The sequence below is a fragment of the Phacochoerus africanus genome, chromosome 15, assembly GCF_016906955.1.
Source record: "Phacochoerus africanus isolate WHEZ1 chromosome 15, ROS_Pafr_v1, whole genome shotgun sequence".
NCBI classification, from domain to species: domain Eukaryota; kingdom Metazoa; phylum Chordata; class Mammalia; order Artiodactyla; family Suidae; genus Phacochoerus; species Phacochoerus africanus.
Genome location: NC_062558.1, coordinates 31,558,180 through 31,571,702, shown reverse-complemented (window position 1 = coordinate 31,571,702; position 13,523 = coordinate 31,558,180). Strand labels below are relative to the sequence as shown.

At 45.3% G+C, this 13,523-nt stretch overlaps 1 protein-coding gene across 2 annotated transcripts in view; it reads left to right on the top strand.

The window, feature by feature from the left end:
• Nucleotides 1-13,523, top strand: part of P2RX7 (purinergic receptor P2X 7) — a 59,132-nt gene that overhangs the window by 12,351 nt on the left and 33,258 nt on the right. Inside the window, exons 1-3 of one of the 2 annotated variants that reach the window (XM_047761738.1) lie at nucleotides 5,508-5,746; nucleotides 9,279-9,447; nucleotides 10,602-10,670. In XM_047761738.1, the coding sequence (XP_047617694.1) occupies nucleotides 5,622-5,746; nucleotides 9,279-9,447; nucleotides 10,602-10,670 (363 nt within the window). In that variant the 5' untranslated portion in view covers nucleotides 5,508-5,621. Of the gene's footprint in view, nucleotides 1-5,507; nucleotides 5,747-9,278; nucleotides 9,448-10,601; nucleotides 10,671-13,523 lie in introns of those variants that run through there. The other variant, XM_047761736.1, reaches the window with a different exon arrangement.

Sequence of the window (13,523 nt, the reverse complement as noted above, 5' to 3'; positions counted from 1 at the left end):
CATGGCTTAACCCACTGAGCGAGGCTACGGATTGAACCCATGTCCTCATGGATACAAGTTAGGTTTGTTACCGCTGAGCCACAATGGGGACTCCGAAAAAATAAAAAAAATTTAAAAAATAGAAGTTCCCTTGTGACTCAGTGGGTTAAGGATGTGGCGTTGTCATTGCAGTAGCTCAGGTTGCTGCTATGGTGTGAGTTCGATCCCTGGCCCAGGAACTTCCATATGCTGTGAGTGCAGCAAAATGAAATAGTAAAATAAAATAAAACATATTATTTTAAAAACCAAAACAATAAGATTTTACAATTGAATGGAAAAGGGGGAATGAGTTAGGAAGTGCGCCATGATTCTAGCTTGGGCAACTGGTAGGTGGTAGAGTAACTTGTTGGGCTAGGAAATGTGGAAGAAAAAGCCTATTTTGGGTGGAGGATGAGTTAGAACTAAAGGCATTGAGATTGATATGTCAAAGGGGCATACAAATGTAGATGTTTCCTGGGTAGTTGGATGCATGAATATGGCATTAGACATGTAGATTTAGCTATCACCAGCTTAGAGATGGTAACAAGAACCATGAGAGTAGCTGCAATTGACCAGCAAGAAAGGATGTAGATGGGAGTGCAAGAGGGCTTAGAACAGACCCCCGAGAAATACTAACCTTTAAGTAATAGGAAGCAGAGTTCCCCAAAGGATTCTCAGAGAGGGTGGACACAATGATCTAAAGAAAGTCAGGAGAATATGGATTCCGGGAAGCTGAGGGAAGAAAGGAAGGAGGAGGTGCATGGTCACTGGCATAAACTGCTGCTGAGAATTCCAGGAAGATCAGGTCTGCGGCATGTCTGTTGAATTTAGTGACGGTATTGTTGTTTACTTGGCAAGAGAGGTTTTAGAGAAGTGCTGATAGTGGGAGCCAGAATAGAGTGGGTGGAGGAGTGAATGGAGATGTGGAAATGAATGTGGTGACTCACTTTTTCAAGGGATGTGGCTACAAAGGAGAAGAGAGGCCTCAAGTGGTAGAAGGAAAAGAATGTGGGGTCAAGGGAGGGTTTATTTTTAAGATGGGAAATAATGTTGAAATGCAGATGGAGAGGAGACTTGAGAGAAGGAGAGATGATGGGATAAACAAAATCATCATCATCATCACCATCACCATCATCACTGTCGCTCGAGCACAAGGGAAGCTCATTCTGTTCGGAGACTCTAATTGTTGGACCTCTCTTCCTTACATTGAGCTAAAAGCTATCTCCCTATAATTTTTCCTGTTGGTTAGAGTTCTACTTGTGGTCCCTCTTCTACTTGACACTCTCCAAGTGGCTTCACCTTGCTACTGTATTTCTCCACTTTTCCAAAATAATAGCCCCAGTTCTCCGGCCATGTGCCCCAGTATCCAGACTCTTTACTATCTCAGCCAAGCCCACACAACCACACTCCTGTTCATCAAAGCCCTCTTAAAATGTGGTGCATGCATTCTTGCTTTGCTGGTGGAAACATGAAACAGTTTAAGCTTTTGTGGTTTGACAAGATGAATTGAGATTTTAGATTTTAAAAAGATGTGCATATACTTTGACCCAGAAATTTATCTTAAGTTGTAAAGTCTACCTTAGGTGTGAAAAGATTCTTGTGCAAGTATGTGCCTGGCAACATGAAAGGGGAGTGTGGAGAGGCAATGAAGTATGGTGTTTAAGAGAAGAGACTGATGGAGTTCCCATTGTGGCTCAGCAGGTTAAGAACCCAACTAGGATCCATGAGGACGTGGGTTCAACCCCTGGCCTTGCTCAGTAGGTTAATAATCTGGCATTGCCATAAGCTGTAGCATAGCTCATAAATGTAGCTTGGATCTGGTGTTGCTGTGGCTGTGGCTGTGGCATAGTTTTGACCCCTAGCCTGGTAACTCCCATATGTGCCAGGTGTGGCCCTAGCATAAAAAGAGAAAGGTGGGGGAGAGAGGAAGAGGACCGACTGAGTCTCAGTGGTAAAAGACTGAGGGCTTCCCCTCACCTCCTGAAATATCAGGAACAAGACAAAGATGCCTGTTTTCACCACTGAAATCCCTGCTATTCAACACTGTATTGGACTTAAAAAAAAAAAAAACAAAAAACCTGTTCTTTCTTTGTCCACCCCATGGCATATGGAGTTCCCAGGCCAGAGATTAGATCTGAGCCACAGTTTCCACCTACCCTGCAGCTGTGACAACACCAGATCATTTAACACACTGTGCTGGGCTGGGGATTGAACCTGAGTCCTGGTGCTGCAGATATGCCACCAATCCCATTGTGCCACAGTGGGAACTCCTGTACCAGACATTCTAGCCAGAGCAATTAAGCAAGAAAAAGAAATTAAAGGCATCCAAATTGGAAAGGAAGATATAAACTATACTCAGATGATAAAATCTTATATATGGAGAATCCCAAAGAATTCATAAAAAAACCTTAAAGTTAACAATCCAATATAGTAAAGTTTCAAAGTACAAGATCAATACACTAAAATCAGTCATATTTCTATACGACAACAACGAGCAATCTAAAAAAGAATGTAAGGAAAAGATTCCATTTACAATAGTATCCAAAAGAGCTAAGCTGTGGAGCCAGCGTTGCTACTTACCATGTGTCTTAGTCCATTGGAGCCGCTCTAACAAAATAGCATAGACCGAGTGGTTTATACACAACAGAAATGTATTTCTCATGGTTCTACAAGCTGGAGGTTCCAAGGTCAATGCACCAGCAGAAAAGGTATCTGGTGGGAACCCACTTCCTGGTTCGTAGAGTGCCATCTTTTTGCTGTGTCCTCACATAGCCGAAGGGGTGAGGATCTCCTGGGGCCTCTTTTATAATGGCACTAATCCTGTTCGTAAGGGCTCTGCCATCCTGACTAATCACTTCCAAAAGGCCCCACTTCCTCATACCATCACAGGGATTAGGTCTCAACGTGAATGTTAGGGGGTCACAAACATTCCGTCTCTTGCACTATGTGAGCTTGGGCATGGGCTCACTTTCTCTGTGCCACATTTTGCTCAGCTATAAAGTGGGGGTTGTACTAGCACCTTCTTTACAGGGTTGTTTTGAGAAGGTGAGGATTGAAAGAGTTAATATATATTAATAATATATGCTTAGAAGGGTGCTGGGCACATAATAAGAGCTCTACCAGGGTTACCAAAAAAAAAGGTTTATAACTGGGCAAACTGAGCAAATGTTCCAGTTAAATATCCATCAGTTACAGACTGGCTGGCAAATTTTCACAACTCACTTCTTAGGCTGAACCACAGGAAATTGCCAATATTCTAGTTTTTGGGTCTCCAAGATGGTCAAGTTCATGTGTTCCAGCCTCAACACAAGAATATGCTGCAACCATTCAAATTAATTATTTATTATAGATCTATCTTTATCATAAGTTTATCACTACTCTTGAGGAAAGAATAACATGTAATTGAGTAAAAACAGCAAGTTAAATAACAGCATGTAGTGTGTTGCCACGTTTGTGTGTCTAGGTGTGGGCATAAAGAGACATCCGGAAAACACTCTCAAAGTTTCAAAAGTGATAACATCTGGGAGGGAGAACATTGGAAGCTTTTCATGTTTTTTGTGCTCATCTGTGAAATTTACACTTTTATAACAACAAAAGGGATCCTCTTTAAAAGTGTGGCTCATAGAACCTGAACACAGGGCTTCTATTGCTTGCTGCCTAATTAAGGCATAGGTCATTGGCTTAGCACCACCCTCAAGTAGAATGTTCTACTGGTCTCACCAAAGCATAAAACAACACTAGGTTCTTGGGTTTCGTTTTCTGGATGATAGAACACAATATTGGCTCATCTGGGTTTAGCATTATTTAAATTTTTCGAACCTCTAAGATAAACCTCTGCCAATTTGGGTGATCCATGGCCTGTATTTGCATAACTGAGTTTTTGAGCTCAATGCATTTACACGTAGCCATTATATTTCCCCTAATTGGTAAATGTTAACTAAAAGATTAGGACTCACTCTCTGCTCTCTGTAGAATAGGATGTGTAGAAAGTATTGTGTTCTGGAGTTCCCATTGTGGCTCAGCAGAAACTAATCTAACTGGTATCCATTAGGACGCAGGTTCGATCCCTGGCCTTGCTCAGTGGGTTAAGGATCTGGTGTTGCCATGAGCTGTGGTGTAGGTTGCAGACACAGCTCGGATCTGGTGTTGCTGTGGCTGTGGTGTAGGCTGGCAGCTACAGCTCTGATTCAACTCCTGGCTTAGGAACCTCCATATGCTGCAGATGTGGCCCTATAAAGCTCCCCTTCCCCCTTCAAAAAAAGGATTGTGTTCTGCAGTAGGAGTTGTTTTGAATGAGAGGGGGATAATTTGACACGTATGAAAAGGAGGGGCTTTCCAGGTGCACTAGGCAGTGGAGAAGTGCAATAGCAAAAAGGGATTAGATGGGCAGATGATGGAGTTCCTGCTATGGCACAGTGGGTTAAGAATCCAACTGAAGCAGCTCTGGTCACTGCAGAGGCAGGGGTTTGATCCCTGGCCCAATGCAATGGGTTAAAAGGATAGGGTGTTGCTGCAGCTGCAGTGTAGATTGCAAATACAGCTCAAATTCAATCCCTGGCCCCAGGAACTTCCATATGGCCATAAAAAAAAAAAAAAAAAAAAAAAAAGGAGGGTAGATGATGTCTTAGCCAAGCTGTGGGTAACAAGAAACTGAACTCCCTCCTGTCAGCTCAAGGAAAGATAGGATGGAGCAGGGGGGCTCTTCTAAAGCCACAACAGACGTGCTATATAGGCTGAATAATGCACACACCCCCACCCCGCCAAATCTCCGTGTCCTACTCCCTGGAACCTGTGAATATGTTACCTAATGCAGCAAAAGGAACTTTGAGATGGGGAGATTATTTTTGATTATCTGAATGTCCCTGATGTGATCACAAGCGTCCTTAAAATAGGGACGGGCGACAAGAAGGTCAATGTCAAAACAAGGAGATGCGACAAGAGCTGAGGTTGGAGTGATGCAGCCAAGAGCCCATAGATGCCAAGACAGCCTCTAAAAGCTGGAAGAGGCAGTAACAGATTTCTCTAGCGGCAACAGTCTCCAGAAGGGACCAGGCCTGCCATCACCTGGGTTTTAGGCCTATAAGATGGAATTTAGGCATCTGAACCTCAAAACTAAGAGAAGAAAAACAAGCAGTGTTATTTTAAGTCAATAGGTTTGTGGTGATTTGTTACAGCAGCAATGGGAAACTCATACAACCAGTATTGAGCTTGCCTTTAGGGTGAATGCTCTTCTCCCCTTTCTCTTCAGTGCATCTCACTGCCCCTGGCCCCTTGCTCACCTCCCCCTACAACTGAGTGGACCAGGCATGGACATAACCAGATTCTTCTCTTGGTTAAGATTCAGATATCAGATTTGGATGCTGCAGGTCCAACTTTTCCACGAGGCCCAGAGGCCCAGGACCCACCATTCTCTTACGAGCCCACAAAAGGGACTGTTGGCCCCAGGGTAGGCGTCAGTTCACCAGATAAGAGGGTAGTTCACTTTCAGGTCACATCCTTTCGCTTTAGCATAACCTTGCTCAGTGAGCCCAGGTGCTGCAAGGGAAAGTCGGGCTCGGCTGAGAGGCACTTCCTCCCTGTGGTGCTTTGGGGACGCTCTCACCATGGTGGCATGCAGCCCGTTCCCCCTGAAATGCCAGCACACGTCTGTGAAAGTTGTTCACATCGAGAACACATGGCTGGGGACCCTGAAGAACCTCTTTATGGTGGGCACCTTGGTCTACATCTGGTGAGTTGGTGCTGTGTGCCTGCCTGAGGGCTCCCTGGGCTGACCTCGCTGTCCATCCACCTCCTCCCTCTGCCCCTCCATAGCCCTCCTCTCCAGCCAGATCGACCTGCAAGAGCCCCGGCTTCTCTCACATTTGCCCTCTTTCACCTTCCCAGGCTCCATAGCTTTCCTCTCCCCCCTCTCTTTCATCCTAGGAGACCCAGCTGAATCCCCAGCTTCTGCTCATCCCAGCTCACTCTGGGGACCAGTGGTTTTGCCCTCTGCAGAATGCCAAGAATTCTGGCTTCTTAGAGCCAAAAAGCCACAGGGATTAGGGAACCAGGTTATCCCCCTATTCAGGGACCAAATCCACAGCCCAGAAATGTGGCATAGCTTATCCGAGTCGCCAAGAGAGAGAGCTGCTGGGCTAGTCGCTGGAATGTGTTCTTTCCATAGGGCAGAATACTGCAAACACTTTCTTTTCCTCTTATTTTCCTTTGATGCATCTCAAGCATTGTAATTCTTAAAATGTGTTCATTATTACGCAAAGAAAAGTTTTTCTGATTTATGAGAGAGTTGGATTCCGTTAAGGCTGATCTATAACATGCTGTACATTTTGGGGTGAATATGAGAGACTGAGCTTCTCAAAGGGAGGGCCAAACTGACCCAGTGTTATTCTGGGAGAATGTTGTAATATCCAACACACACACACACACACACACACACACACACACACACAAAACGATGCACGTATCATGTGCATGTTGTGATGCTGGGCTGAAGTGTATTATTGAATAAGTGTTATTGTATTTGTCTATGGAATTACGTTTAATAGCTGTGTCTTTTTTTGTTTGTTTGTTTGTTTGTTTTGTCTTTTTGCTATTTCTTGGGCCGCTCCCGCGGCATATGGAGGTTCCCAGGCTAGGGGTTGAATCGGAGCTGTAGCTGCTGGCCTACGCCAGAGCCACAGCAACGCGGGATCCGAGCCGCGACTGCAACCTACACTACAGCTCATGGCAACGCCGGATCGTTAACCCACTGAGCAAGGGCAGGGACTGAACCCGCAACCTCATGGTTCCTAGTCGGATTCGTTAACCACTGCGCCACCACGGGAACTCCTAATAGCTGTGTCTCATACATGCCGACTGGCTCTCCAGCCCCAATGTCTTCCCTGATGAGCTTTCTTCTTAATGAATGTTATAGAAGTACTGAAATATGTTGAGAATGATGTCATAAACACTCATGCACCACCACCCAACTTAATTACTAAGACAGATTTTGCTCCCTGCTCACCTAGCCTTTATCCCATTCTCTTCTCCCTTCCCTTATAAATACCACCTTGAATTTGGAGTTTGTCATTCTATGTTTGTTTTAATATTTCTACCACACTTGTCTATATCTAGAAAAATATTTCTCCTCTTTCTCATTGAGGCAAAATTCATAGAACATAATGTTAGCCATTTTAAGGTGAACAATCAGTGGCATTTAGGGCCTTCACGATGTTGTGCAACCGCCACCTCCATCTAGTTCCAAAACATTTTTATCATCTGAAAAGGAAACCCCATACCTGTTATGCAGTTACTTCCCCATTTACCCCCTCCCCTAGTCCCTGGCAACCATCACTCTACTCTCTGTCTCTATGGATTCACCTGTTCTGGACATTCTGTATAAATGGAATCAGACACTCTGTGGCCTTTTGTGTCTGTCTTCTTTCACTAGCACAGTGTTTGTTCATCCACAGTAGAACATATGCATCCTTTCACCCCTTTTTTTGTGGGAAGATAATATTCCATTATGTGGACAGACTCTGTTTTATTCATTTGTTCATCTTTTAATGACCATTTGGGTTGTTTCCACCTTTTGATTATTGTGAATAGTGCTGCTATGAATATGTGTGGACAAGCATATCTTTAAGTATATAATATTGTTTTGAATTTCTTTAAACTTTATCTCATTCTGTGGTGCACTTCGTTTACCCAGCATTATGTTATTTCCATATTGCTACAAGTAGATTTCCTTCCATTTTCCCTGTTGTAAGACATCCCATTGTATGAATCCAACAACTGATTTACCCAGTCTATGTTTGAGGACATTTAGGTTATTTCCAGTTAGTTTTCCCTATTACAAATAGTGCAGCTTTACACATTCTTGTGTTTAATACCTTGGACACATGTTTGAGGGTTTCTCTGGGGCATGTGCCTGGGAATGAAATTGCTTGAGTCATGGGGACTGCACTTCACATGTATGTAGTTCATATTGCCAAATGGGAATTGTCCTTCCATGAATCTCCTAGGGGTTCTCAACCCTGGCTGTGCATCAGAATTAACTTCTGAAAAAATATACAGGTACCTGAATAACTCCCCAGACCTACTGAATCACAGTTCCCAGGGATGGGACTGGGGAGCTGCAACTGAAAGCTCCTCTAGTAATTGTAACATACAGCCAAGGTTGAGAACAGCTGGAACCAAGGTTTTGGTCGCCTGTAGGTTGGTTTCCCAAGGTCAGCTCAAAGAGGGCAGCCACTGGCTTAGACTTCCTGACATTGTTCAGACATTAGAGGCTGAGCAGAGGGAAGAGACCAAATAAATACATGCTGAATGAATAAACAAAGCATTTAAAATAAGTTTTTGGTTGTTCAGGGCAATGGAAGACAGGGAAAACAGATAAATGGGGATGGAATCTACCATTTTTAGTCACCAATTCTACTTTCTCCTTCTCTTCCCTCATCATTATAATTTAGATTCACATTCTAAAGACAGCATTAATAGCTAATGAATGGATCAAAAGGCAGGTTACCAGAGGCAGAGCCATATTATGCATGAACAAGTATAACACACAGTTAAAAGAGGTCTGGCTCTGGGCTCTAAGGTAGACCAATCGAGGACTTTAGTCCTGTTGCTGATTATCTATAACCTTGGGCAACTTCCTTCACCTCTCTGAGCCCATTCCCTTGTCTACAAAGGGTTTTGATTATAGTAACTCTCTCCCACTGCTGTTGTGAGGATTAAAAGAGATGATGCTGGTAGAGCACTTGGTGCATACTAAGTACTCAGTAAAGGGTAGTTTTCATTATCAATATTATTTACAAACCAAATGGGTATTTCTGGAAAATGGGTGGCTGACCCGCTAGACACATCCTTAGATAAATGCTAATGTGTTTCTGAGCGACAGAGCAAAGCTGGTGGACCAACCTGGGGATGGACTTTGGTATTTGAAAAGCCACCCTGTAAATCAGGGTCTCTAATGGGCAACGTTAAAGGTTGGCATTGGGGGCAATATTTCCATTTAGTGAGAGCTCACTCTGCCAGATACAGGGCTAAGGAGTTTGCATGCATATCTCTTTTCCTGCGCGCAACAACCCCATGAAGTTGGTAGGACTATCCTTCCCATTTTATGGATAAGGAAAATGAGTCACAGCAGCAAGTCACTTGGCCAGAGTCACCCAGCAAATTTAGGATTTGAATGGAGGTGGCCTTCAGAACTTGCATCCCAAACCACTAAACTGTGCCTCCCTTGAGAAAACCACTGATGTTTTTCTGTGTCTGCCATTTAGCTTTGCTTTGGTGAGTGACAAGCGGTACCAACGGAAAGAGTCTGTTATCAGTTCTGTGCACACCAAGGTGAAAGGGATAGCAGAGGTGACACAGGAGATTGTGGAGAATGGGCTGAAGAAGGTGGTGCCGAGTGTCTTAGACACCGCAGACTACACCTTCCCCTTGCAGGTGAGCACCGGTCAGCATCCTCCTAGGACTTGTCTCTGGTCACTGGCCCCAGGGCCTCAACCCCCCCCCCTACCCCCCTTCTGGAACCAAGAACTTCACTCCAGAAAGGCACTGGCCCCATTTAAAAAGCTCTGTGAAAATCCCAACTGAGAAAACCTAAAAATTGCAAAATTGGGTCAGATCCAGCAGCTCAAAGGAGACGATTCTTTGCTTTGTCAAGTCCTGCAGGGTTTCTCAAAATAGCAGTGTGTCCTGGCGCATTTAAAACATGATTCGATTCACTCACACGTGATTTATACACAGCTTTTCAGAAGCGGGGCCATCAAGTCAGCAAGTGCTGCCTAGATCCAGAAGGGCAGAGAACTTTCTGCCTAGAGGGGACCAGCGCTTCTATATTGTTTGTGTGGCAGTTCATCAACAAAAATGTCTCCAGGAAAACTCTCTTGGGTACATTTTCCCACAAGGGTAGGATATAGATGACAAAGAAAGAAAGGGTGTAGATCACAGAGAAAGGGCATCGTGAGACAGACTCAATTTGTAGAAAGAGAAAACGAAAGTAGAATTGTCAAAAGGGAAAAATTGAAGTGGGGTTGAGAATACCAAAGAACAGATGGAGGGCGGGAGGGACAAGAGGGCACACTGGCAGCGCCTGGGAACTAGAAAGCTTTGCAAAACCATAAAAGCTAGGCTGCTATCTGTTTGTTTTTAACAGCGGGTCATTAAAATCTTCAGCCATTTCCCAGGTGGTGGGATGCCCTATTGCCCTTTAATTAAAGTCCTGGGTAATCTACGAAGCATTCTAATGGAACTGACACCCCCTACCCTCGCCTCCCCCGGGTCTCTTGAGTTTCAATTTAATGGGATTTTACCGGGTCCAAAAAAATGAAAAGGCCGCTTTTGAGGCTGGAATGGAAAATGAGTACTCAGTCAATCTGAATGTTCCTCTGTGCTCCCTTGGCTCAGCAGGGCGGCTCATCCAGCTTTGATATTAAGCCCTTGGGGTAGACCAGATGCCCCAGACTCTGATTTCTAGACTGAAGCTTAGAAGAGTGGAAAGGCTCGCCCCCAGGCACTTAGCCGGCTGGATTACTGTGATTAAGAAGTTCTGTTCTCAGGGGCTTTTTGCATTTGCCTTCTCTCCTTTTTCTCCACAGGGGAACTCCTTTTTTGTGATGACAAACTTTCTCAAGACAGAAGGCCAAGAGCAAGGGTTGTGTCCCGAGGTAAGGAGTGATGGGTGATAAGAATTCTTGGAGGAGGCACAGGACAGGGGAAACAGAAACTGAGACCAGGGCTGTTTGGGAACCTGCAAATATTTTCTGAGCATCAGTTTGTTTTGTGAGATGTAGATCTGGGCTGGGTGGGAAAGGTGAAAAGATGTTGCAGTTCTCACTCTGTAACCACCAGATCTTTGTCTGACTCTCTGGATCTCCAGCTTCAGCACTAGGAGCCTGTGCAGCTCGAGGCCCGCTTTCTCCATCGCTTGCTCCCTGTGTAGCTTGACTCAGCAGGGATCCGGGGCATTTGCACAGTCTCTTGTGTTTCAGTGGAGCCTCACAACAACTTTGGGAGGGTAACAGCATTCCCAGCCCCATTTTACAGGTCAGCACACAGATCAGAGTAGTTGAGCGACTTCTCCAATGTCACACAGCTTGCTGGAGGCAGAGCCAAGCTTAGAATCCAATTGTCCTCATTCACAGCTTCTTCAGCTATGGTCCACTGTGAACTGCTTGTGGGGCCTGGCCTGGGAAGACTGTCAGACAGCTCAAGTTTGACTTTTCATGACACTTCTTAGAGTTTAAGGGTCTATATCAGGTGCAAATGTCCCCATGTCTCCTAGCTCTTCTCCTCCACACCCTCCCTGCAGCCTTTCCCAACCTGGTTTTACACTCTCCATATTCTTGAGCTCCCCCTCCCTTTTCCTGGGAAGCTTTCTTCTTTATCAAAATTTATTTGTCCTATTCTGTCCCATCCCAGTCCTGCTATCTGCTCTATAAAGTGATAACAAGCTGTTTTGATACATTGTCTATAACAATGTGTGACTAGGCCACACTTTCCTGCTGTTTCATTCTCAAGTAACACACCCGCACTTGACCGGGACATCCCCACGCTGAGGGGTGCGGCACTGTGGGAATATTGTGCTGGTCCCCAGCCCCGGGGGGCAGAAAGCCAGCCTTGCCCATGAGTCTTGCTCCTTAGCCCACTCTGGTGACAAGGCCTAGTTTTCTGAGTGTCTGAGCCCTCAGGATGGCTATGCTCTCTCTGATTACAGTCTTTATCACCATTTCTTCCATCCTTCCTTCCTTCCTTTCTTTCCTTCTTTCTTTCTTTCTATGACTGCACCTGCGGCATATGGAAGTTCCCAGGCTAGTGGTTGAATTGGAGCTGCAGTTACCTGCCTACACCACAGCCACACCAGATCCAAGCCACATCTGCAACCTACACCACAGCTCACGGCAACACTGGATCCTTAACCCACTGAGCGAGACCAGGGATCGAACCCGAAGCCTCACGTACACTATGTTGGATTCTTAACCTGCTGAGCCACACTGGGAGCTTCATTTGCCGTCATTTCTACCTAAACTTGGAAATAAGCTAACATTCCTCTGGTGTCTTTCTCAACAATGCACCCCCCACCCCCGCAGAGACCAATGTTTATTTTGCCCTTATCTTCCCTTCAAAGTTCCTGCTACTCTAATGCAGTAGCGGCAGCCAGGGCAACTAAACACCTGCTTCCTCCTCCCTTCACAGCAGCATCCAAACTCTAACCCAGTTTGGGACCCCTGGGTCCATTTTGTCCCATACTCTGTAATTGCCTCTCACACTGCACCCCTGTGGCACTTCTCACAGCCACCTTTCAAGTTAGTGAGACTTGTAAGGAAGAGAGCTGTTTTAGCCCAGAGGTTAAGAGCCTGGATTTAGGAGCTAGACTGCAAATGGTTCCAAACTTGACTTTGTGACTCTGGGCAGGTAACATCACTGCTGCATGCTTTGATATGCTCATTTGCAAAATGGAGCTAATAACAAAATGTAACTTTTAGGATTGTTGCACCAAATGAGCCTATCTATGACAGGTTGAAAACAAGGCAGGGTATATTGTAAGCTGTTATGATTCAAATGACAAGTTACTTCTCAAACAGGATGTCACTCAGACCGTTGGAACCCAAAACTCTGTGGAGGCACTGCCTGCCTAAAGAACACTATGTAACTCTTGGGATTTTGACCTGTGACCCAGGCTGGTGGGGATTGCTCTAAGTGGATACTCGCCTCCTCTCTTTGCATGTTGACGTCTGCCCTAATTTTGCTCAGGAGGTGGAAGTCAAGGATAGGTCTTGCTGTCTGTCTCAGTGAATACGGCCAAGCCCCAGATGTAGGCTGAAATGAACAGACACTGGTTCTAGTATCTATGGGCCACCCAACAAACTATCCTGAACCTGGAGGACTTCAAGGAACAAGCATTTTACCAAGTCTCACAGTTCAGTGGTTGACCAAGCTCAGTTGGGCAGTTCTGCTGATCTTGGGATCTGCTGGGGGTCTCATGGGGTTGCAGACGAATGGTGGCTGGGGCTAGTGCCATATGGAGGCTCAACTCGGGTAATGGAATGGCTGGCCCTGTCTTCCCCTCCAGGGACTCTCAAGGTTTCTCCTCTTTTCAGTCTCTCCACATACCTAGTCTTTCCAAACTTCCTCATAGCAGTTCAGGTCCCCCCCAAGCCAAAAGAAGCTTCCAGGCCTCCTAGGCTTAGACCTAGAGCTGACACAGTGTTACTTCCAGTGCCTTCTGCTGGTTACTCAGTCATAGTCAGTCCAGCTTAAAAGGGAAACACTCCACCTCCCGATGGCAAGAATGACAAAGAATTTGTGGCCGTTATTAATGCATATGGAATTCCCACTGTGGTGCAATGCAATCATCAGGATCTCTGAAACACTGGGACATAGGTTCGATCCCCAGCCTAGCACAGTGGGTTAAGGATCCCGCAGCAGCAAGATAGGCCGCAACTATGGCTTTGATCTGACCCTTGGCCCGGAAACTCCATATGCCAGGGGGAAGGCAAAAAAGAAAAAAAAATTAATGC